The sequence below is a fragment of the Sceloporus occidentalis genome, unplaced genomic scaffold (genome assembly GCF_023333645.1).
Source record: "Sceloporus occidentalis isolate IW3139 unplaced genomic scaffold, rSceOcc1.0.p SCAF_10, whole genome shotgun sequence".
NCBI classification, from domain to species: Eukaryota; Metazoa; Chordata; class Lepidosauria; order Squamata; family Phrynosomatidae; genus Sceloporus; species Sceloporus occidentalis.
Genome location: NW_028316990.1, coordinates 31,805,809 through 31,828,093, shown reverse-complemented (window position 1 = coordinate 31,828,093; position 22,285 = coordinate 31,805,809). Strand labels below are relative to the sequence as shown.

Sequence of the window (22,285 nt, the reverse complement as noted above, 5' to 3'; positions counted from 1 at the left end):
TGAAGATGCCAGCCATAGATGCAGGTGAAATGTCAGGAATAAACTCTTCTAGAACATGGCCACATAGCCCCCCAAACCCACAAAAAACTATGGATGCTGGCCATGAAAGCCTTTGATCTAACATGCACCCATTCCTGAAACTTTGATCTGAGATCAACGTCCCGAAATCCAATTCAGTCTGTTCGCTTACAGTCCATCCCACCTAGAATATGAACGCTAGGATTTGAATTGTATGGGAGAGGAGAAGTGTGCAGTCCTGCCTTCCATCTAGGAAACAGAACCAGCCGAAAAGGCTCTGCCATATTAGACCTGTGATTCTTGGTTGCACTCAATAAGTGGAAAGTTGACCAGATGGCTGAGAGGACAGTATTTTTCCCCCTCAATGCATTCTCAGTTGTTTTAATGGAATTGGAAACCAAGCTTCATCTTCCCATGGTACTGACCTGAAAGATGCAATAGTTGGGAAGCTTGGCCAGTGACTTCCAGGAATAGCTTCTTCGGTGGTTTTCTACCTTCACAAATTTTCTCATTTGGAGGAAATTGGACCTACTGAGCATTCTCTCTGCTCCTGGTATGTACTTTAACAGTAAAAAGACGAGGAGCAGTGCAAAGTATACACTGGCCCAAGCTGCTCAATGCCAGCATCTTCTAATAATTGACATAAGAAGGCGCATGTGAAAGTACCTTGACCTTCAGCACTTGCCCAACATCCCATTTCATCCACATTCTAAGGAAAAAATAGCATACAGGGGAAAACATTAAGACTTGTACACATTTTTGGGGACAGGGAGTAACTTAATCCCCCCTCCCCATTTCTTTTAATCTCTAAAACTATCACACAATAATGTTAAACCCCATGATTGCGTTCGGATTGCCATTGGATTATACTTCCAATTTCCCTTGCCTGATAAACTCCTTTGTCTTGTTACATTACCGCTCTGACATTTCTTGGACCGTTTTAAAAACGTTTCCACAAGCTTGGATCACTTTCTAATCCGTTCCCTCCGAGGAACACATATGGAACACTTTGAGGGGTATGTAGAACCCGATGGGAACCCGATGGGGACAAAACCGTGCGGTAAAGTTGAAAGTGTTCCGTTCCAATCGGGTTCCAAAAATGTTCTCGGAATGCGATGCAATAAACTCCTTGGTCTTCTTCCTTTTCTGGGAAGAAAACAGTGCTGAGCCTTGGGGAAATGGTGCAGATGATGAAGTTGGGGAAATGCAGCACAGAAGAGGTAAAGAGGTAGTACAGGAATACCTGGTTATTTTAAAGGAATTCAGATTTCCGGGGACAGATGAACTGCATCCAAAGGTGTTAAAAGAACTGGCAGAAGTAATCTCAGAGCCACGGGTGACAATCTTTGAGAGCACTTTGGGGAAGAGGAGAGATTCCAGCAGATTGGACCAGAAAAGATTCTAGGGCAGATCATTAAACAGACAATCTGCTGTCACTTAGTAATGCTGTGATCATGAAAAGTCAACATGGGGTTCCCATAAACAAGGCATGCCAGACTAATCTTATCACTCTCTTTCTCTCTTTTTTCTTCCTCTTTTCAGGGTTGTTATCTTAGTAGACAAAGGATATTCTTTGGATGCAGCCTTTATTGATTTGAGTCAGGCCATTGACAAGGTCTCCCATGATATCCTTGCAAGAAAGCTAGTAAAACGTGGACTAGACGTGACTGTTAGGTGGATTTGTAACTGGTTGACCGGCCGAACCCAAAGGGTACCCAGCAAAGTCTCCCCTTCATCCTGGAGAGAAGTGACCAGTGGGGTCCCACAGGGTTCTGTCCTGGGCTCAGTGCTATTCAATATCTTTATCAATGACTTGGATGAAGGAATAGAGGGCATGCTTATCAAAGTTGCAGATGACACCAAATTAGGACGAGTAGATATTACCCCAGAGGACAGGATCAGAATTCAAAATGACATTAGCAGATTAGAAACCTGGGTCAAAACTAACACAATGAATTTCAACAGGGAAAAATGTAAGATACTACACTTGGGCAATAAAATGAAATGAAATGCAATGCACTGGATGGGTGACAACTAGCTTGATGGCAGTCTTAGTAAACCACAAGCTGAACATGAGGCAACAGTGTGATGCAGGAGTTTAAACAACCAATGCAATTCTAGGGTGCATTAATAAGGGTATGCATCCAGATCAACATAAGTAATAGCACCACTCTAGTTTGCTTTGGTTAGCCCTCATCTAAAATACTGTGTTCAGTTTTGGGCACCACAATTTGAGACCAATGTAGACAAGCTGGAGTGTGTCCAAAACAGTGAACGGTATGAAGACCATGCTCTATGAGGAGTGGCTTAGGGAGCTGTGTGTGTTTCACCTAGACAAGAGGTGACATATGATAGCCATGTTTAAATATGGATGAGTATTATATTCAAAATGGAGCAAGCTTGTTCTCTACTGCTCCAGAGACTTGAACATGGAGCAATGGATGCAAAGTACAGGAAAAGAGATTTTATCTAAACATTAAGAGCTGTTCAACAGTGGAAATGGCACTTTAGAGTGTGGTATGCAGCAGGAGGTTCGACTAGATGGCCCTTTACGTCTCTTGGGGTCTGTGGTTTTATGATTCTAAACCCTAAGCAGTTTAGGGCTAGGATATCTAAAGAAACGCCTCATTGCATGTAAGCCTCCCTAAAGTTTGCTTTAACTTTCAGGCATCCTGTCCTATGTCTCACCATTTGGTGTGACAATGCGCATGGGAGATAGGGCCTTTCTGTAGCAGCACACCAGTTATGAAAGGAAGGAGGGAAGATAGATTTATCTATATTTTGGTCTGATAACAAGCTCTTCATTAATGCATATTTGACATGTCCTAATGGAAAGGTTGCACTTTTCAAAGGATAAGGTGACCGCATCTAGTTAACATTACACTCCCTAACACAATTAATGATTGACCATTCATGAACAGATAAGCAAAATTTTAACTACACATTGTGGATTGTCCATCCAGAAAACCTCAGATAAATGTCTTAACTTTGAACACTAAGTTTATGGTTCTTTGCTGCTCAAACAACACTTTAACTCAGAGATGAGGAATATGTAGTCCTTCAGATGTTGTTGGACTACAAGTCTCACCAGCCTTAGTTAGAGCAGTCAGTTGCGAGGCATTATGGCAAACCTTGATTTTGCCCTTTTATATAAGGGATGTCCCTATATATAAAGGGACTTGAGCATCCAAGGATTTCCGTATCTATGAGGGGTCCTAGGAGCGGATACTAAGGGCCCACTGTACATAATGAGATATGTTGGAGGTGGGATCCAAGTCTAAACACAACATTCATTTATGTTTCAATTACACCTTATACACATAGTCTGAGAGTAATGTTATACATATTTTTTAATAATTTTGAGCATGAAGCAAAGTTTGTGTACATTGAAGCATCAGAAAGCAAAGGTGTCACTATCTCAGCTACCCAGATGGACCATTTTGGATCTTGGAGTATTTCAAATTTCCAGTTAAGTATATGTAAAATTATACAGTTGGTCCTTCTTATACACGGATTTTTTTATACACGGATTCAAGCATCCACAGTTTGAAAATGTTCAAAAAAAGTACCAATTTCAAATATCAAACCTTGATTTCCCATTTTTCATAAGGGACACCGTTTTGCTATGTCATTATATTTAATGGGACTTGAGCATCCACGGATTTTGTTATCCACGGGGATCTTGGAACCAAACCCCAGCGGATAACAAGGGTCCGCTGTATTTGTTAGATTATGGACAGAAGATTCCAGCTTTTGATACTTATTGATATTGATGCTTCTAAGCTTATTTATTATAGGGCAGGGGTGGGCAATGATTGCCAGTTAGGATGCTGCATAGGTGGGCAATGACCAAAATGCTTTCCTCTAAGGTTGATGTGTGCCTTCATATCATTTCTGACTTATCACGACCCTAAGGTAAACCTATCATGGGGTTTTCTTGGCAAGTTTTGTTCAGAGGAGGTTTGCCCTTGCCTTCCATGAGGCTGAGAGTATGTGACTTGCCCAAGGTCACCCAGTGGGTTTCATGACCGAGTTGGGAACTGATCCATGTTCTCCAGAGTCGTATCCCAACACTGAAACCACTACACCACACTGCCTCTACTGACACATTTTTGCTTCCCTTGGGCTGTTAGGCTCAGATTTTTTTTTCACAGCATGTTTTTAAAACAGGGTCTAAAATGGCATAAAGGGGGCAGAAATGTGGCACACATTGCCCACCCCTTTTCTAGGAGATAAAAGGTATAATTTTGCATAAGTGTTCATTTAATGCACTTATGATCATTTTGTTGTTATCTATGAAAGGCAACAATAAAGGATCCTTTATACTTTTGCTTCATTTTGCAAAGAGTACCAATCAGTTCACTTGCCCAAAATCCTAGGGCAGAAATAATGAGTTTAAGTAAAAATTGTGGATCAATTATGGGAGCATCTCTAAGTGAAAATATAGCTCTTTCTTGATTGTGTCAATCTTTTTGCTTGGCATTAGAGAACAAATATTGAGACAAGAGGGAGAAATTATCCATCGTGGCGGAAAAGGACGGAGGACGAGGAGATTCATCATTTGCAAATGCTCCGGTGAAGTTAGATTTTCCCCCATTCTCGTTTCCTTAATACATTCCTTTGGATTTTCCCAGTAGCCGTCTTTGGCAGCTCTTGGACAAACTCAATCTATGATGGGAGTTAAAAAGAGTCCATTTTAAATTTATTTGTTAGTTACATTCATATCCTGATTTTCCTTGAAGGAGCTCTAAATGCAACTTCTTTTTTGCACCCTCTAAAGGGTGTCACAGCCTTGGCGGGCGCGGCTTTGTGACACCCTTTTGGCACTGCATCATTTAGATGTAGTGCCAGGGCCTCACCATGATGCCGTGCGTCATCTAGACCGGTGCGCGGCATCATGGTGCAAGGGGGCAGAGTCACAGCATCCAGCATGTGGATGATCTGCCGTGACTCTGCCCACAGGCTGGCACTTTGTGCCAGTCTGTACTGGGCCAATGTTCATCCTCACAACAGCTCTGTGAGGAAGGTCAAGCATTAAAACCAGCCTAAGATCACCTGATGAGTTCACTGGAGACTTGAGCATAGCCCCCCCAAATCCCAGTCCAACATTGTCCCATGTCACATTTTACAACCTTGTGCCAATTTAGTTGTATCACTATAGAAGGAAAGAAAATATTTCTCTTAATGTTGGATGAATGGTTTCTGGAAGCCTAGATTATCATCACTAACTGTCTGGAAACACCTGCTTCCAATCCATGTTAACAGCAAAAGACTATACATTTACTCTGAACGAAGAACAAATCTGAGCCAAAGCTTTGAAGATATCTGGATCTATCTGGATTTTCTTCAGAGCCATTGTGTTTGAGTCACTTTGGATCACAAGGGATTTGGTGGTTAAAGTTAAAAAGTGCTGGAGCAATATGAAATAGTAAATATCCCTTTTATCTAAGAAAGCAACCACCGTAGCATACCAAATATACTCAATCTTGTCTGATTTTTAGAAGCTATACAGGATTAGGCTTGTTTGGTTTGTAACATTTTGCCTGGTGAAGAAGCTCATGGAGCTTCGAAAGCTTGCAACAAGTATATTGTGCATTTCAGTTGGCCAATAAAGGTATCACCGATGGACTTTTGTTTGTATTTGTTAAATGGCCAACACAGCTACACCTTCATGTTTTCAGGATTAGACTTGGTTAGCATGATAATCTACTGCAATCTATATGCCTACCTTTAAATACTGGATGGAACGTCATGTGGAATGTATAACAGGCATGTTTCCTGCTGCTTCAGAGACTAGAACATGAACCAATGGATTCAAATTATGATAAAAGTGATTCCACCCAAACTTTAGGAAGAACTTCTTTACTTTTAAACCTATTTGACAGTGGAATGCATTGCCTTGAAAGGTGGTGGTCTCTCCATTTTTGGAGAGGTCGGGTGCACATCTTTCAAGAGTGCTGCAGTTTTCTATTCTTGCATGGCAGGGAGTTGGACTGGATGACCCTTGTCCTCCCTTCCAACTCTATGGTTATATGGTTCTACGAATCTATGAATCATTCTATTAAAAAGCAGGAAGATACTTGCCTTTCGTGGATATTTGTAGGGAGCCGTGACCTTTTTGACATGCTCTTGGAGTTCCTTCATTAGCTTTTCTGGGTCGTGTGATAAAAAGTTCGGAGACAAGACGACAAAAGCTTTCACCACCTGAAGGAGGAGGACAATGGTATGCATTAACAACTCAGAGAAATAATGGGATTCGGTTTAACTGGATTCTTGGTGTATTAGAGGGCTGCTTGATTCTCACCTGTGTTCTAAAGATCATTTTTTATTCTATTACTACTATTTGTTAAAGTCTGTTTATTTGATTTGTATCCCACCCTTATAACACCATGCATCTGTATATATTTTCTGACTTTTTATCCATCAGAGTGGAGAGAAAATTTAAACATGGTAATAATTGTCTGGACTTATATATTCTTTTATCTATTTTCTCTTATTGAGTCATTAGATCCTCCTTTCTTTAAAGGTTTGACCCAAACATAGGACAGTTGTATCACAAGGAAAGAGGATAAGATGGAGAGAGCTGTAGATGAATTAAAGCACAGTTGGATAAAATTTAAAGACGATAGGAAGCTAGTTTTTTTGTAACTGGAGAAGGTACGTATACTTATTTAGGAAGGGGTCAGGCAAAGTTACCAAAGGAATGCAAACGTGGCACATGAGACTTCTAGGTGTGAACCATTTTCAGTGTTTCATTCTATGCGTTTCTAAAGTTATTTAGAAAGTTATTCTTTGGATGTCTCCATCACCTCTTTTCTCACAGGGTCTGGGCTGCTGACCACAGCAGATTCGACAACGGCGGGGTGTTCTATCAAGGCGCTCTCCACTTCAAAGGGGCCGATACGGTATCTAATAAGAGAGAACACGGTCATTCCTAGGCCTTTTGGGGGCTGAAAACAGAACAAGCACGCTAGTTTGCAAAATGAATCGAAGCTCAAGGGAACTTACCCTGCGGAATTAATGACATCGTCCGATCTTGAGACAAACCAAAAATAGCCATCTTCGTCTTTAATCCCTCTGTCTCCAGTACTATAAAAATCCCCGCGCTCAGAGGCGGCGGTTTTCTCAGGATCATCCTGGAAATGATCAGACATGATTTCCATAAAGATAGCTTTCTGTGAATTGCGTTCACGTCCTTATGTCTCTTGTTCCCCCAGTATGATGCACATGAATTATGAGGGCCCTTTTCATGTTGCCACTTATTTGGTGAGCCTATCTCTAGGCGAGTATCACCGTTTTTTCCTCTAAGGCAAGGTGCAATGTATATTCCATAGAACTGCTTCGTGTCAGATTTGGTGGTGTTCCTTATGCCGAAAGAAGATGCCCATGTAATAACTTGGAAGTAGAGTCTATGATACATATTTTATTGCACTGTAGTCTTTATAATCAGATTTGACACGCCAAAATCTATCCATTATTAAATAAGATGAAAGGAAGATAGACCTTTTTAATGTAAAATTCTGGCTGGAAGATAAATGTCAGAATGTCACTCTAGTACAGTGATGGCGAACCTATGGCACGCGTGCCAGAGGTGGCACTCAGAGCCCTCTCTGTGGGCACATGTGCCATTGCCCCAGCACAGAGTTTGCCAGAGTTTGTTACTAGAAAGCCAGAGGGACATGGCACTTTGCAATAAGTAAATGGGTTTTGGGTTGCGGTTTGGGCACTTGGCCTCTAAAAGGTTCACCATCACTGCTCTAGTAGTTGCCAAATTTCTTTCTGAGGCAGCTGAGATTAGAACCCTCTATGTACAAAGGGACAGTTAGAGTTGAGCAACTTATACTGATGTGGGGAATACTAGGGTGGGGAATTTTATTTGGAGGAATTTGATGACATGTATATTTTGATTGAATGCTTAAATTTTGAACCTATGGACCATAATAAATTACGACTGAATGAATGACTGATTTTCATAATGTCTAACTGATGCCTCAAGACAAAGGAGCACAATGATTTGTTTTCATATACCGCCAGCAGCTTTCTATTGCTTCTTCCTCTTCCTTTTCCTCTTCTTCCTCTTCCTCTTCTCCTTATTTTGGAGAGGGGATAGTTGGGGGCAGTCAGAAAAGATGCCCTCACTTTGCTCTACCTTTAGGAAAGGGGCAATTTCCTGTTCTATGCACTGTGTTCTATATGGTTGTACTCTTCATCTGGAGACAACCAATGGTTTGGTCAAGACATAGCTCTTGGACTTGGCGATGGCCTCCCTGAAGAGATGTAGGCTGCAGCATTATTTCACCCTGCATAATAACCCTGTTGTCAAATTCATTGTGCTGTCTGTTATAGAAGGACCCCTTCCATAGCAAAATATAACTGGAAGATTTGGATGAGCAAAATTTACAGGCAGTCTAAAATGACAGCAAAATCCAGCAAAGGGAATGCCACAAGATCTACTTCACAGTGAAAGGGTTGCTATCTTCCAAACACTTAACTGCTGACAAATCAAAATGAATACTTACAACATACTGTTGGAAAAGAGAAAATGGCCGCTTCGGTTTGATTCGGATAGCGATATCTCCTTCTGTCCCTGGAGGCTGAATATTGCCTTGGTCATCTATAATCTGTAGAAACCATAGGGCATTATAAAAAGAAAGATCAGCATTGATTTAAAATGACCAAATGTATCATCAGAATTCTTTCACTCCTACTTTGCTACCTTATTGTGGTGTGAAGATGACCCCAGGCTCAGGGTGTAGTTGTGTTCAACTATGAACATGATAACAATGTGAAACAGGTGTGATCTGTATTATTATTATTATTATTATTATTATTATTATTATTATTATGCTTTATTTATATAGTGCTGTAGATTTGCAGATTTGTAGATATTAGTGGAGGGACTACCCACACTGATGAAAACCCAGATCCTCAAAGTATCATCTGAATGTATTATACCCTTTGGAACATGAATAAAATTTCTCTGGGATTCTCACTGTGTTTTTGGAACAAAATAAAATATGTTTTGTTTTCACCATATCAAAAAATGAATACTAGGATACGAATATACAGGTCAAGAATGGACAAACTGAGATCCTCTTAGATGCTGCTAGAATGCATCTCCCATCATTCCTCTCCATTGGCAATTCTGGCTAGGGTTGATGGGATTCACAGTCCAGCTAGAAAGGTACTAGTTACTCTTCTCTGTTGTGGATGGAGAAGTGGGACTATCCAAGTTGGAATTAGCTGAATGGCTTCCATTAATTATTAAGATCAAAAGAAAGAAAGAAAGAAAGAAAATCACTGCAAGGATTCCACAACACTCCAGGGCCTTAGCCTGAAATGGAGACCAGAATGAGAATATTTAGACAAGGTTGGAGTATTGGCTCAGTTCTCTGCAGTTCCCTTTTGAGTTCTATCAAATATAGAAAACAGACTGTTCTCTTTAGATGCTGTTAAGAAGAGAAAATTATAAACCGACCATTCAGGTTTCACCTGAATCATAGAGATGGAAGGAATTTCAAAGAACAAACACCTGCCATGCTGGAATCCACTGCTAAAAGGTGACCATCTAACCTTGGTTTAAAAACCTTAAATGAAAGCAAGTCCACTACCTTCTGAGATAGGCTATTCCGCTGTCAAATAACTCTTGTTATTAGGAAATTTGTTCTAATGTGTAATCAGAATCTCCTTCCTTGTCATTTGAATCTACTGGTTGAGGTCTTATCCTATGAAGTATATCTACATGACAACCTTCAGATATTTAAAGATAGCCGCCACATCTGCTCTCGGGCATTTTCCAATCCTACAGCCATTTTTCATGGGATTTGGTTTCCAGACCTTTCTGAAATCTCTGAAATAAATTCTGAAATATGCCTTCCCTCCATGTACAATCTACCCATCTCACAGTGATGGATATTTCCCCAGTCAAGGTTATTATTTCATTATTGATTATTTTAGTACTTATTTTATTAAGATAACTTTCTGGGAAGATGACATTCCCATATTGTTCCCTGCCAATCTTGAGATGGAGGCCAATTTCAATGGGCTGTTACAGACTGCCAAAATAAAGCTGCTTCGGGTCTCTTTGAAGGTATGCTGTTTAAATGATGCATGCATCCTAAGAATCTGGAAGCCGCACCAAAGCTGCACTCCAGTGCTTAGGAATGGAGTGTGGCTTTGGCACGACCTCCGGACTCTTAGGACCCATGCATCATTTAAATAGCATACCTCCAAAGAGACCCGAAGCAGCTTTATTTTGGCAGTCTGTAACAGGCCTATATTTCCTTGTACCTGAACATCGTATGGTGGACATGGCATCCCCATTGAACCTGGTTTAATTTTCTTTCTCCGTTCATTTGCACATATTGCTACCTGAAACAGAAAAAGAGTGTTAGTTAAATGATCTCGGGTGTAAGGATGGAAATAATATTAGAAAATGGTTGGGAAATGGTTGAAAAGCATTTTTGAGTGTTGAGGGAATGCTAGACTGATGCGACTGTTTGCATTTTGGAACTTATTCTGTGCAAAATTCACACATGATAATAATAATAATAATAATAATATAAACATACTGTCTCAGTTTGTCCGTATCCTTCATAGATATCCAGGCCTGTTTGTTTCTTCCAGTTCTCATATACTTCTGGGTTGAGTGCTTCCCCTCCAGTCACACAGTGATTCAGACGCATGAATTTGTACCTGCATAAGAAATTACAATCCTCAGTAATCCTGTGACTGGAACCTGTAACAAAATGTTGTAGCATGGAGTGCTATTGTTTATTATTTGAGTCACTCAGCCATATCTTCCTCTACAATCCTCCCTTCAGGTCCATAAACCCCTTGGTTTGCTGTTCTCTCTGAGCTTAGCTACAATCCGCATAACAGCTGGGGAGGGGGAAACTGCTAAAACTAGGTTTTCTTAAACTTAGAGGTTGTTGAGTTTGTCCTATTGCACTACTAGTTATGTGATGAAAAGTACCTTGTGATATCATGCTGTACCATCATCCGGTATCCAGTTGGAGGTGCGCAGAAATTGGTGATTGGATAACTTGAAAGAGTCTAGTGGAAGAAACATAAGTAACGTCACCTAAAGGACCTTCTTCTCCCATATGTGCCTACCTGTCTTTGGAGGTCTTACAGGTACAGTGGTCCCTCCACATTTGCTGGGGCTAGGGGTAAAGGCCCCCAAATGTGAAACAAACACACATAAAAAAACATTATTCTTTTTACTTGAGAGAAAACCTCTCTAGGAATTTCCAGACCCTCCAGTGCATTTCTATAGTCAATATCTGTCAGATATCACCTGTCAATGGCGCAAGCGCGGTGCCTGGATGTGCGGATGCTGCGCTGCACTTGCGTCATCATGGCGGCCCCCTGTGTAGATGGGAGGCTGCCATGATGCCCGCATCCGTACGGACTAGGGTTCCGGAGTGTGCAGCTGCTGCACGCTCCAGAACCCTAGAATCGGCACCGACACGTCAGATGTTGATCATAGAATCGTGCCAGAAGACCCACAAATGCCTAGAGAAGTGTTATCTCTAGGACCTTCTAGGTTCTCTAGGAGAACTCTGTGGTCAATTTCCAGCAGAATCTCTTTAGAGAACATAGAGATTCCTAGAGAGAAGACATTAATCAAATCCACAAAAGTCAAAGTCGCAAATGAGGAGGGCCAACCGTATATCTGGTGTGAGTACAAGAGAGTGCCTTCTCAGTGACTCACTTCCCAGAGAATGATTTCCAACTTATGCTGACTCTAAGGCCCAAGATTTCTTTGATGGGGGCTAGCAACTGCTTCCCTCTGAGGCTGAGAATGTGTAGTGTGCCCAAGCTCTCCCAAATGGGTTTCCACTGGAGGGTTTTGAACCCTCATCTTCTGGAGCCCTTATCCAACATTCCACCCACTATACCATGGTTGCTCCTGAAAGTATACTCTGACTTCATGGGCCTGAACAGACAGGCCAAAATAAAGCTGCTTTGGGTCACTTTGGAGGTATGCTGTTTAAATGATGCATGCGTGCTAAGAGGCCAGAAGTCGCGCCAAAGCCACGCTTCAGTCCGAACAACTGGAATGCAGCTTTGGCACAATTTCTGGCCTCTTAAGATGCCTGTGTCATTTAAACAGCATACCTCCAAAGTGACCTGAAGCAGCTTTATTTTGGCCCGTCTGTTCGGGGCCAAATAACACTAATATAGTACTAATGCTACAAAATAGTTGGGTTCAATTTACTTTATTTACTTCATACTCTCATATGAACTTACTAGGGTTTGAGTCGGGGTATTTTCCAGTCTTGCCTGGAAATACTAGGGGCTGAACCTGAGATATTTCCTATACAAAGCCATTCCTTTACAATGGAACGGGCATCCTGGATTTCAACAGGTGGGCTTACATTTAATATAACTGTAGGGTCAAACACCGGCAAGTGATGTATGAAGACACATGCCCCATTCATCCAAGTAGTAAACAAACAGCACCAGGCTGCCTTTACCCATCCTGGGTCTGATATGTTCCAGAATACAGATGAACGATTCAGGTTCATGAGGCGTCTGCTCAGTGGGGAAAAACAAAACAAATGGCTCTGTAGTCAACAGCTGATTTACAGCAACAGAATCCTGGAAATCTTGCAAATCCAATTTCGGAAGCACAATGAGAGCTGACAGAGAAAAGCAGCATTTGCTCCCACCCCACTACAACCCCTGCATGTTCACTGGAAGGTCCAAGTACAGCAACCATGAGTATCCACTGGCTGTGGCGACTGGTAGCTTCCAAGTTAGTGGGTTGGTGAAATCTGTTACAGCTTTCAATCCCAACTTTAAAAGAGATGAACCCAATACCAAAATAGGTTCAACAGCCTGAATGGCTCCTTCAGAGTGTTGATGAAAGCCTGAAACATCTTCTCCATGCAGGGAAGTCAGCAGCAGCCACTGCTACCAGGATTGTTACTTTCACTTTAAAATACTCTATAAATTACATAGAATCATAGAATCGTAGAGTTGGAAGAGGCCACAAGGGCCATCCAGTCCAACCCCCTGCCATGCAGGAACTCTCAATCAAATCATCCCCGACAGATGGCCATCCAACCTCTGATTAAAGACCTCCAAGGAAGGAGACTCCACTACACTCCGAGAGAGGAGTGTGTTCCACTGTCGAACAGCCCTGACTGTCTAATGTTTAAGTGGAATCTCTTTTCCTGTAGTTTGAACCCATTGCTCCAGGTCCTATTCTCTGGAGCAGCAGAAAACAAGCTTGCTCCCTCCTCAATATGACCTCCCTTCAAGTATTTAAACAGGGCTATCATATCACCTCTTAACCTTCTCTTTTCCAGGCTAAACATCCCCAGCTTCCCAAGTCGTTCCTCATAGTGGTTCTGTTAACCTGATCCAGATTGTATCAGTCACATAATCTCACTGATTAGTACCACAGAACATGAAAAAAGCAATAAACTTTACCTGCCAATGGTTGTCAATCCAATGCCATAAGAGGAGTGGGAATGTGACACCATTTTGGGAGTCCCTGTAGTCCCACTAGTAAAATACATGGCTAAGGTGTCATCGCTTTTTGTTCTAACACAATTGTGATCAGCAGGTGCAGCTCTTTAAAAAAAAACACACCAACAAACAACACTTAACTTGCATGACTAGTTTTTTCATGATTTCAATCTTGGAAAATTTTCCAGCAGTGGTAAATCATGGGGATGCCATGGACATAATATAACTTCAGTTCAGCAAAACATTTGCTTTGGTTCCCAGTGATATTGTTGATGACAACATGGAGGTTCTGTTTGTTAATTACTCTAGTACTCTAGTCATTACTCTAGTGCACAAACACAACATTTCCTGCAGATGTTTTGATCCACAACCTGCGCCAACCTCAGCCAGCATGTTCAGTGTTAAGGACCTAGGGTAGTCCAAAACGTCTGAAGGCTATGTCTGCGTAATGCTTTAACTTTGTAATACTTACTGGAAAAGTTCCTTGAAGTTCAGCCAGCCATCTCTGCTGCTATTAGACACTATGAGCTTGGTTTTCAGAAATGTGCATTCAGACATGACAGAGTCCACTGCAGGGGCCAATGCATCACTGACTACAATGCATTTGGCTTTGGAAGACTGGAGTCTATAGGAAATGTCTTTGGCTGTTAGTTGGGATGTCCCTGGAATGAAAATAATGCCTAGAAAAGAAACAAGGAATGCAATGATAGGAGAGTGCCCAGTCTTCATACACTGCAATGCTCATTTAGTGTTTCTAGTGTGGCGCATGGGGTACAATACTGGACTACAATTCAGGGAACTTGATCAGTAATGGGCTGAATGAGAGAAACATATTGAAATTTAATTCACAGAAGATAGAGGTGCTCTTGGTCAGTTCAAAGGCAGATCAGGGAATAGGGAATCAGCCTATTCTGGATGGACTGTTTTGGAAAACACTTTACAGGGTTTATCCAAGGTGCTGAAACTGTTTTGAGAATAGGTTTCAGCATGTTGGATAGCTCCAATACCCTGAAGTTTGGGGTAAAATTCAGCATAGGGTGCATCTGCACTGCCAAAATAATGCAGTTTGACACTACTTTAACTGCCATGGCTCAATGTTATGGAATTCTGGGATTTGTAATTTTGTGGAGTAGTTAGCCTTCTCTCTCAGAGAGGTCTGGTGCCATAACAAAGTACAAATCCCAGGATTTCATAGCATGCAGCCATGGCAGTTAAAATGGTGTCAAACTGGATTATTTCTGCACTGTGGATGCATCCATAGATTCGCCACCCTCACAGCAGTGGAACCACTGGCTGCCCTTGGATGGTGGTGGAGAAAGAATTTCTTTTGCTGCAATACTTACGAACCTGTCCGTACGCTTGCCAGAACAAGTAACCACCACTCGGGAATCTTTGGCAGAACTATCATGAGTCGGTCGCCTCTCTGCAAGCCACATGGACCAGTGAGCACATTAGCAGCTTTTCGGGATAAGACTGCCAATTCCTCATAGCTCCACTTCACCTCTTCCTTCTGATCATTTACCCACCAGAAAACTGTGTTCGGAGACGTCTTTTCATCCTGGCAGTTCCACAAGATGGAGGTTGGGTAAGAAGGCGATGTTATACACAGAGCATCATACAATTGTAAACTGAAGTTGATTCTGTCTAAGCCATTTATGGCAGTGGGAGACAATGCTCCATTGTCAGTGTTAAAGAAAAGTTGTCTAGATAAGAAACTGGGAAGTGCCATCTTGTTTTTCAGCAAAAGCAGCCAAAGTCAAAAAGGGCTCTACAGACTGGCAGTTTATGCCGGCCTGCACCTTAACTAGGGCTGCAGTAGAGCTGAGCATTCACTTGCTCAGAGCCCTACTTTTGCTGCCCAGCCACCATTTTGGCATGCGCCTGTCCAGAAGGCATGCGCCATGATGGCATTCCTCATGTGCAGCACCCAAATAGTGCTGTGCACAAGGGGCATCATAATGCCACGACAGGGCGCTTATGGTACCCTGTGTATGGTGCAAATAGGAGCCGTGTTTCACAGCTCCTTTTTACACCGGGTTGGTGGCGTGGGGTGTGGTTGCCACATCCCCAACCCAGCGCTTCCAGCAGGCTGTTTGTACAGCTGCTTAGTCTAATTGCTGGGCACTTCCCTCTATATTCCAAGGAGACCACAGAAACACACATAGTACCATCCATGCCCTCAAGGATGGCCTTACCATTCAGCATAAGGAAGAAGTTGAGGAGAGGCAGTAGTAGTTCTCCAACCATTCTTCCTGCCTCCGCTAACCATTCTCCTCTACTGGAAGGCAACGCTCTGTGTGTTGTGCAACTTGCCCTCTGCCCTTTAAACTTACCTGCTGCTCTCAGGGGCAACTGAGGATACAGTCCCAAGCAGTAGGGGCTGCTGGCTTTCATGCCGGGGTTTGGAATAAAGCCCAACTATGGACTTTATTCCAGGCTTTGAATGATTCATCCAATGTCCTGAACCTACTTTGTGGATAAGGGTTAGCACCCTGTACAGCTCTTTTAAAGACTAGAATAAATCCAGAGTGGACAAACTGCATCCCAGACATGGAAGCCACTATTGCCAGTGCTGAAGCAAGATTCAACTGCCAGTCTAGTTAGCTTCTGGTGCTTGGATTGGGGAGTGGGATGAACTCTCTTGTCTTTTACCTCTCAGGATGGCTTTGAATGTCCTGCTTTTTCACCAGCATTTCCCAAAGTGGTAGTGCCCTTACCTTTTCCACTTGCACCCATTTGTCCATAACATCGCTTGCAAAATTGAAGTACTCAGGCACCTCCTGTTCGCCCTGGTTTATAGCGTCATAGTACGACAAAACTGGAGAAGTCAGGCATCTCTTGACTTGATGAGGTAACATGCAAGGCGACCGCAGTCTCCAGAAGTATTTCAGCAAGGCCATGGTGGTGCCAGCTCACACAGCAGTGGGACTGTGTTGGAATGCCTTGTATTTCTGCAACGACATTGGTAATTTAAATCCCAAGATACTGGTACAGTAAAGCATGGCTGGCCTTATGAGAAAAGATTTAGGGAGCTGGGTATGTTTACCCTGATCTAGATCCATGTCAGTCTGGTTTCAGGCCTAACTATGGGACAGAAACAGCTTTGGTCATCTTGGTGGATGACTGTAACAGAGCTTTACTTACTACACTTACTGAGGGAACCATCGTAGGACATATGCAAGCTGTGGGATTGATAGAAAGCATAAGAGACAGCTGTGGAGGACAAGCTGAAACCCTGCAGCTAGCCTTAGATATAAGTTTGGAAGGTGTGATGAGGAAGGGCTGGAGCTGGGAGCAGCTCTTCAAAAGGAAAGACACCAAACAGGGCAGAGGGAGGAGATTGGAAGAAAAGAAGAGAAAGTAAGTTTGCTGGAAGTCCAGTTGAGGAATGTGGAGGAGGAGATGCTGGCAGCCTTGGCACAGCCTCTAGATTTATCCTCTTCTGCACAAAGCAGCTTTGAAACTCACTACTACGTAAACAACTGTTTTGGACCATAAAGCAACCAAGAAGATTAAAAGCATGGACTTTATTTAGACACTAGCACCATCCAGCGATCTTTCCTGTTGTAGCAGCTCCGTGGTGACTGTTTAAGTGCATTTACTTACAAAGCCTGGGACTTGTTGACTTTTGTTTCAGCCGGAGGTCAGACAGCGTGAGTTCCTCCCATTTCCAAGGGACTGCCTTGGAAGGAAGAAGGGTTTTTTTTGTGTTGTTTTCAGTAATAAATCAAGCTTTGCGTCAATACTGAAATCCCTGGCTTTTCTGTAAGCCATACAACGTTCCTCTCTGAATGGAGGAGGGCCAAGCAGCTGCAATGACATACCCAGGGAACTGGATGGGGGCTTGTTTCCTTGTTGGTTCTACTGAACTTCTCAGTGGTTTAAGATACCATTGACCATGATATCCTTCTGAGTCGCCTCTTTGGGATGGGGCTTGGAGGTACTGTCCTACAGTGGCTCTGTTGGCCATTGGCTTGTGGGGTCCCTCCAGGTTCAGTCCTGTCCCCTATGCTTTTTAACATCTACATGCAAGTGCTGGGAGAGGCTGTCTGGAGTTTTAGTGTAAGGTGTCATCAATATCTTGATGATATCCAGCTATATCCTTCCTTTCCACCTAATTCCAAGAAAGCTGTTCCTGTCCTAAACCGGTGTCTTGCAGCTATGATGGACCAGATGAGGCAAAACAAATTGAAACTTAATCTAGACAAGACAGAGGGGCTCCTGGTCAGTCAGAGCCAGGAATAGGGATTCAGCCTCTTCTTAGATGGGGTTACACTCCCCCCCTGAGAATTCAGGTTCATAGTTTGGGGATAGCTGTGTCTAATTAAAATAATGTAATTGTAAGCCATTCTAAGAGCCTTTAGGGCTGAAGGGCTGGGTATAAATACTGTAAATAAATAATAAATCTCTGAGCTTAGAGGCCCAGGTTTCAGCGGTGACCAGGAGTGCCTTTGCACAGTTTGACATAGAAAGCCAGGATCTTGACATAGAATCATAGAGTTGGAAGAGACCGCAAGGGCCATCCAGTCCAACCCCATTCTGCCATGCAGGAACTCTCAGTCAAAGCATCCCCGACAGATGGCCATCCAGCCTCTGTTTAAAGACTTCCGAGGAAAGAGACTCCACCTTAGAAGTGATTTTGCCCAGAGACGTAGCTAGGATTTTGGAAGGGGGGGATCCAGACTAAGTGCCACCATTATAATGGGGCTTGAGTGCGGCAGCGCAGCAGCACACACCATTCATTTTTCTAATGGAAGGGGGGGTCCAGACCCCAAGACCCCCCCCCCCCCTTGGCTACGTCCCTGTTTTGCCAGTTCCTTGCCCTGAAACACAGCCTACAGCACGTGATCATTCTTGGTGGTCACTAACCAGAGCTGACCGTGCTTAGCTTGCAAGATCTGACAGGCTCTTACCCATTTAAAAAACTCATACAAATGGATAACTAGCAATTTCAAGGTTCCCCCCCCCCCATGACATAGATTGTGGGTTGCTTTCTTAGAGATAAGGGGGAGCAATTCAGCACATGATTAGAAGCCAATTCCCAGATTAAACTTGGGATTCTTTTGGAGCACTACACTACAATACATACAGTAGCACAAGAACTGTTCTTTCTCAGAGGTTGCATAAGTGCAGGCAAACATTCTACAAGTGCCCACACAAACCTCTCTACACTTTTGACTTGGTAGGGCTTGGGGAGCTAATCGATTGATGTGCAATAGATGAGCTCAAATTATTGTGCCATTTGTGCAGTCAGTGGTCCCACTGTGGCATCCAGTTTAACCACTACATTTGGCCCTTGATATCTGCAGTGGATTCATTCCAGACACCACCGTAGATTCCAAAATCTGTGGATGCTTAAGTTCCATTGTCCTCAATGGAGGAGCATCATGCAGCTGTACTCCCATTAGGGACAATGGACCTTAAATAGTGGACACGTGCACATAGCCGTGCCTCCATTAGGAACAGCGTTCATTGTCCCCAGTGATAGTGCATGCATGCAGCTGCACCACCATTAGGGACAATAGGATTTAATGGCAGTGCGTCTACATGCACATGCCACCATTGAGGACAATGCGGGCTTGCCGTACACGGATGTTTGAATCAGTGGATGGCAAGTCCATGGATACCGAGGGTCAAATGTACATGGTACATTTACTTGACACTGAAAATGCACAGAATTCTTCACAAATTCCAGGACTCAGCTGTGATTGTGCTAAACATGTCCATATCTCTGAACCAGAGCCTTTTTCATCTGTGTTCTCACAACACTGCTATGTGTGAAAACTATTCCTAGATCATCCTTAGAAATCAAAATTACATTTAGTTTACACTTTGAGAACTGAAGTTAAGGATATGAATAACAACAACAGCAATACCAAGCTTCACTCTCCTTCCTGCTCTGCAGATTTGTACTTTTCCAACTCGGACTTTTCTTAGAGCAGATCAATGATGAACTTGTTTGCATTGCAGGGCAAAGGTTGCAACCTAGTTATGTTTGAAGTCCAATTCAAGCTGAAAGGTTATTCCCCTTTCCCTGAGAGTATGTCCCACTGAACTGAAGGCAATGAATAAAACGGTTAGAGAAGGGCACTGTTGGCACAGTTTTCAGAGCACTACCAATCAATACTCTAATTCTCAGAGAAGCTAGATGACCTATGGCAGTCTTCCTCCAGCTGAACCTTGCAGGTGGAGATGGTGGGAATAACAGTATTGGAAGAGACCACAAGGATCATCTATTCTATTCTAGTGAATTTCTATTTGATTTATTGTACCATAGAATCATAGAGTTGGAAGAGACCCCAAGGGCCACTCAGTCCAACCCCATTCTGCCATGCAGGAACTCTCAGTCAAAGCATCCCTGACAGATGGTCATCCATCTTGTGTTTAAAGACCTCCAAGGAAGGAGACTCCACCACTCTCCAAGGGAGTATGTTCCACTGTCAAACAGCCCTTACTGTCACAAAGTTTTTCCTAATGCTGAGCTGGAATCTCCTCTCCTGTAGCTTGCATCCGTTGTTCCAGGTTCTATTCTCTGGAGCAGCAGAAAACAAGCTTCGTCCTAATGTTGAAGTGGAATCTTTTTTACTGTAGTTTGCGTCCATTGTTCCGGATCCTATTCTCTGGAGCAGCAGAAAAGAAGCTTCTTCCTAATGTTGACATGGACTCTCTTTTCCTATACCTTGCATCCATTGCTCCAGGTCCTGTTCTCTGGAGCAACAGAAAACAAGCTTGTTCCATCCTCAACATGCATCCCTTCAAATATTTAAACAGGGCTATCATACCACCTCTTAACCATCTCCCCTTGGCACATCTCCAGGGTGTGCCAAGTTTGGGGGGAAATTGGTTTTATACCAGTTGTGCCTACTCTCAACCCAGCCTCCCAATAGTTTCTTTTCTTTCCTTACTCCAGAAAATCCCCAAAGGAACAAAGAGAAGAAGCGGCTCAGCGTTGGGCTAAGGACCAAGACCAAGACACTCCAGCTGTGGAAAAAAAATGCTCTTTTAAAACTTTCACCATGAGACTTTCGATGGTGCAATGTTCCCATTCATGGAGTTTTACGAAAGACAGCCACACGGTCCTCTGTTTGTAAACACTTCCATCCCTTCTTCTCCTACGGAAAAAAAAAACCTCCATAGAGGAGAGAAAGAAAGAAAGAAAGAAAGAAAGAAAAGAAAAGAAAAAAGAGGGGTGCGGCGATGTTCTTTTATTAATTTCCTTTTTTAGTTTTTAGACTATAGGCCTTTCTCTGCATTTTGGCTGCTAATATAGCACAGTGGCGTGCAAACCTACGGTGTTCAATAAATAAAATTTAATAATAACAATGATGATAATGATAATAATAATAAGCTATGGAGGAAGTTGGGGGTTATTGGTAGTATGCATAAAGGTTTCTTTCCCAGCCATGAACCTTTTTTTGCCTTCAGTCCTCAAACTATTAGCCTCCAAGGCTTTATCCTTACCTGCCTTTTGTCTCTCCTTCCCTGGAGGAGTTGGAGGTCCAGAGGCAGTGGGGCAGGGACCCCAGGGCCCCACAGCTTCCCTTTTCCTTTCCGCTTCCTCCTCTTCTTCTTGTTTTCTGCTTGGCTTTCACTTTCTCCAAACGACGTGGAGACTAGTTGCAGACTTTGGAGGGCCCTGCCTCCAGCTCTAAAGCAGAGGAAGGGGGCAGGCTCTTGGCAAAGAAAGCAAGAACTCGGTTCCTCCCCTCGCCTCCCATTAGTGCCTATTAGGAGGAAGCACAGTACTACATGAAATGACAGGGCTTCCCATTGAGAATCATTGCGGAATACATGCCCATAGGGAATCATTGCAGAATATTGGCCCATAGGGAATCATTGGAGAATGTTGCAATGATTCCCTGTGGGCAAGTATTCCCCACTGATTCTCTATCAGGGCAAGTATTTTGCAATGATTCTCTGTGGGCAGTTATTCCCCTAAGGTTCTCTATGGACAGGTTTCCCACAGTAATTCTCTATGGGCAAGTGTTCTCCAATGATTCTCTATAGGTAAGTATTCCCCGGTGATTCTCTATGGGCAAATATTTCCCTATGGCAGTGGTTCTCAACCTTCCTGACACTGCGGCCTTTTAATGCAGTTCCTCATGTTATGGTGACCCCCTGGATAGAGGAGCGATGCTCCTTATACTGCATGGTTTCCAGACCATCATTTTGGTTGCCCTCCTCTGAACACATTCCAGCTTGTCAATATCCAGAGGTGTCTGTCACTAGGATGGCATTGGGCCATACCTTAGAGGAGGGACGATGCCCAGTTGGGCCCTTTGTCCATTGCGGGGTGTGTGTGTGCAATAGCCATTATATTTCTATACTGCTTATCAATGAACTCGGCACTCTCTAAGAGCTTTACAGTCTGTAAGCCAATTGCCCCCAACAAGCTGGGGACCAATTTACCGACCTACAAAAGGATGGAAGGTTGAGTCAACCTTGAAACCCTGGGATCGAACTCACAACCTTGTAGCTGCAGGACTGGCCTTTACCCACTGTGCCAACAGGCAGCAGAGGAGGGGCAAACGTGACCCTTATGGCGTCTCCGCTGCCCCAACTCTTTCTAACACAGAGGCTAGATCAAGGGTACCACTCTGTTCTGCTTTGGAGGAAGAAGCTGAGGCAGTGGAGAGGAGGGGTGAGGGCCCCCTTCCGCTGCCTCTTGGTGCCCCACTTGACCGCTGCCTCCTGCCCTGGATGGGCAGTGGCTGGACAAGTGAATGAGTGAGTGAAACAGCGGGAGTGGAGGAGAGGAGAGCAGGCCATCACTGCAGCTACTGTG

At 43.3% G+C, this 22,285-nt stretch overlaps 1 protein-coding gene across 1 annotated transcript; it reads right to left on the bottom strand.

Annotated features, from left to right (window-relative positions):
• Positions 1–3,350: 3,350 nt before the first annotated feature.
• LOC149306361 (acyl-coenzyme A synthetase ACSM5, mitochondrial-like) lies at positions 3,351–21,135 on the bottom strand. Its single transcript, XM_089539506.1, has 14 exons — positions 20,962–21,135; positions 16,218–16,451; positions 14,848–15,058; positions 13,973–14,180; positions 13,462–13,605; positions 12,402–12,558; positions 10,994–11,073; positions 10,590–10,713; positions 10,309–10,389; positions 8,538–8,639; positions 7,027–7,154; positions 6,828–6,927; positions 6,103–6,222; positions 3,351–4,686 (listed from the first exon to the last, which is right to left on the bottom strand). The coding sequence occupies exons 2-14, from the start codon at positions 16,398–16,400 to the stop codon at positions 4,600–4,602; spliced, it is 1,725 nt and encodes a 574-aa protein (XP_089395632.1). The 5' UTR covers positions 16,401–16,451; positions 20,962–21,135; the 3' UTR covers positions 3,351–4,599.
• Positions 21,136–22,285: the final 1,150 nt, after the last annotated feature.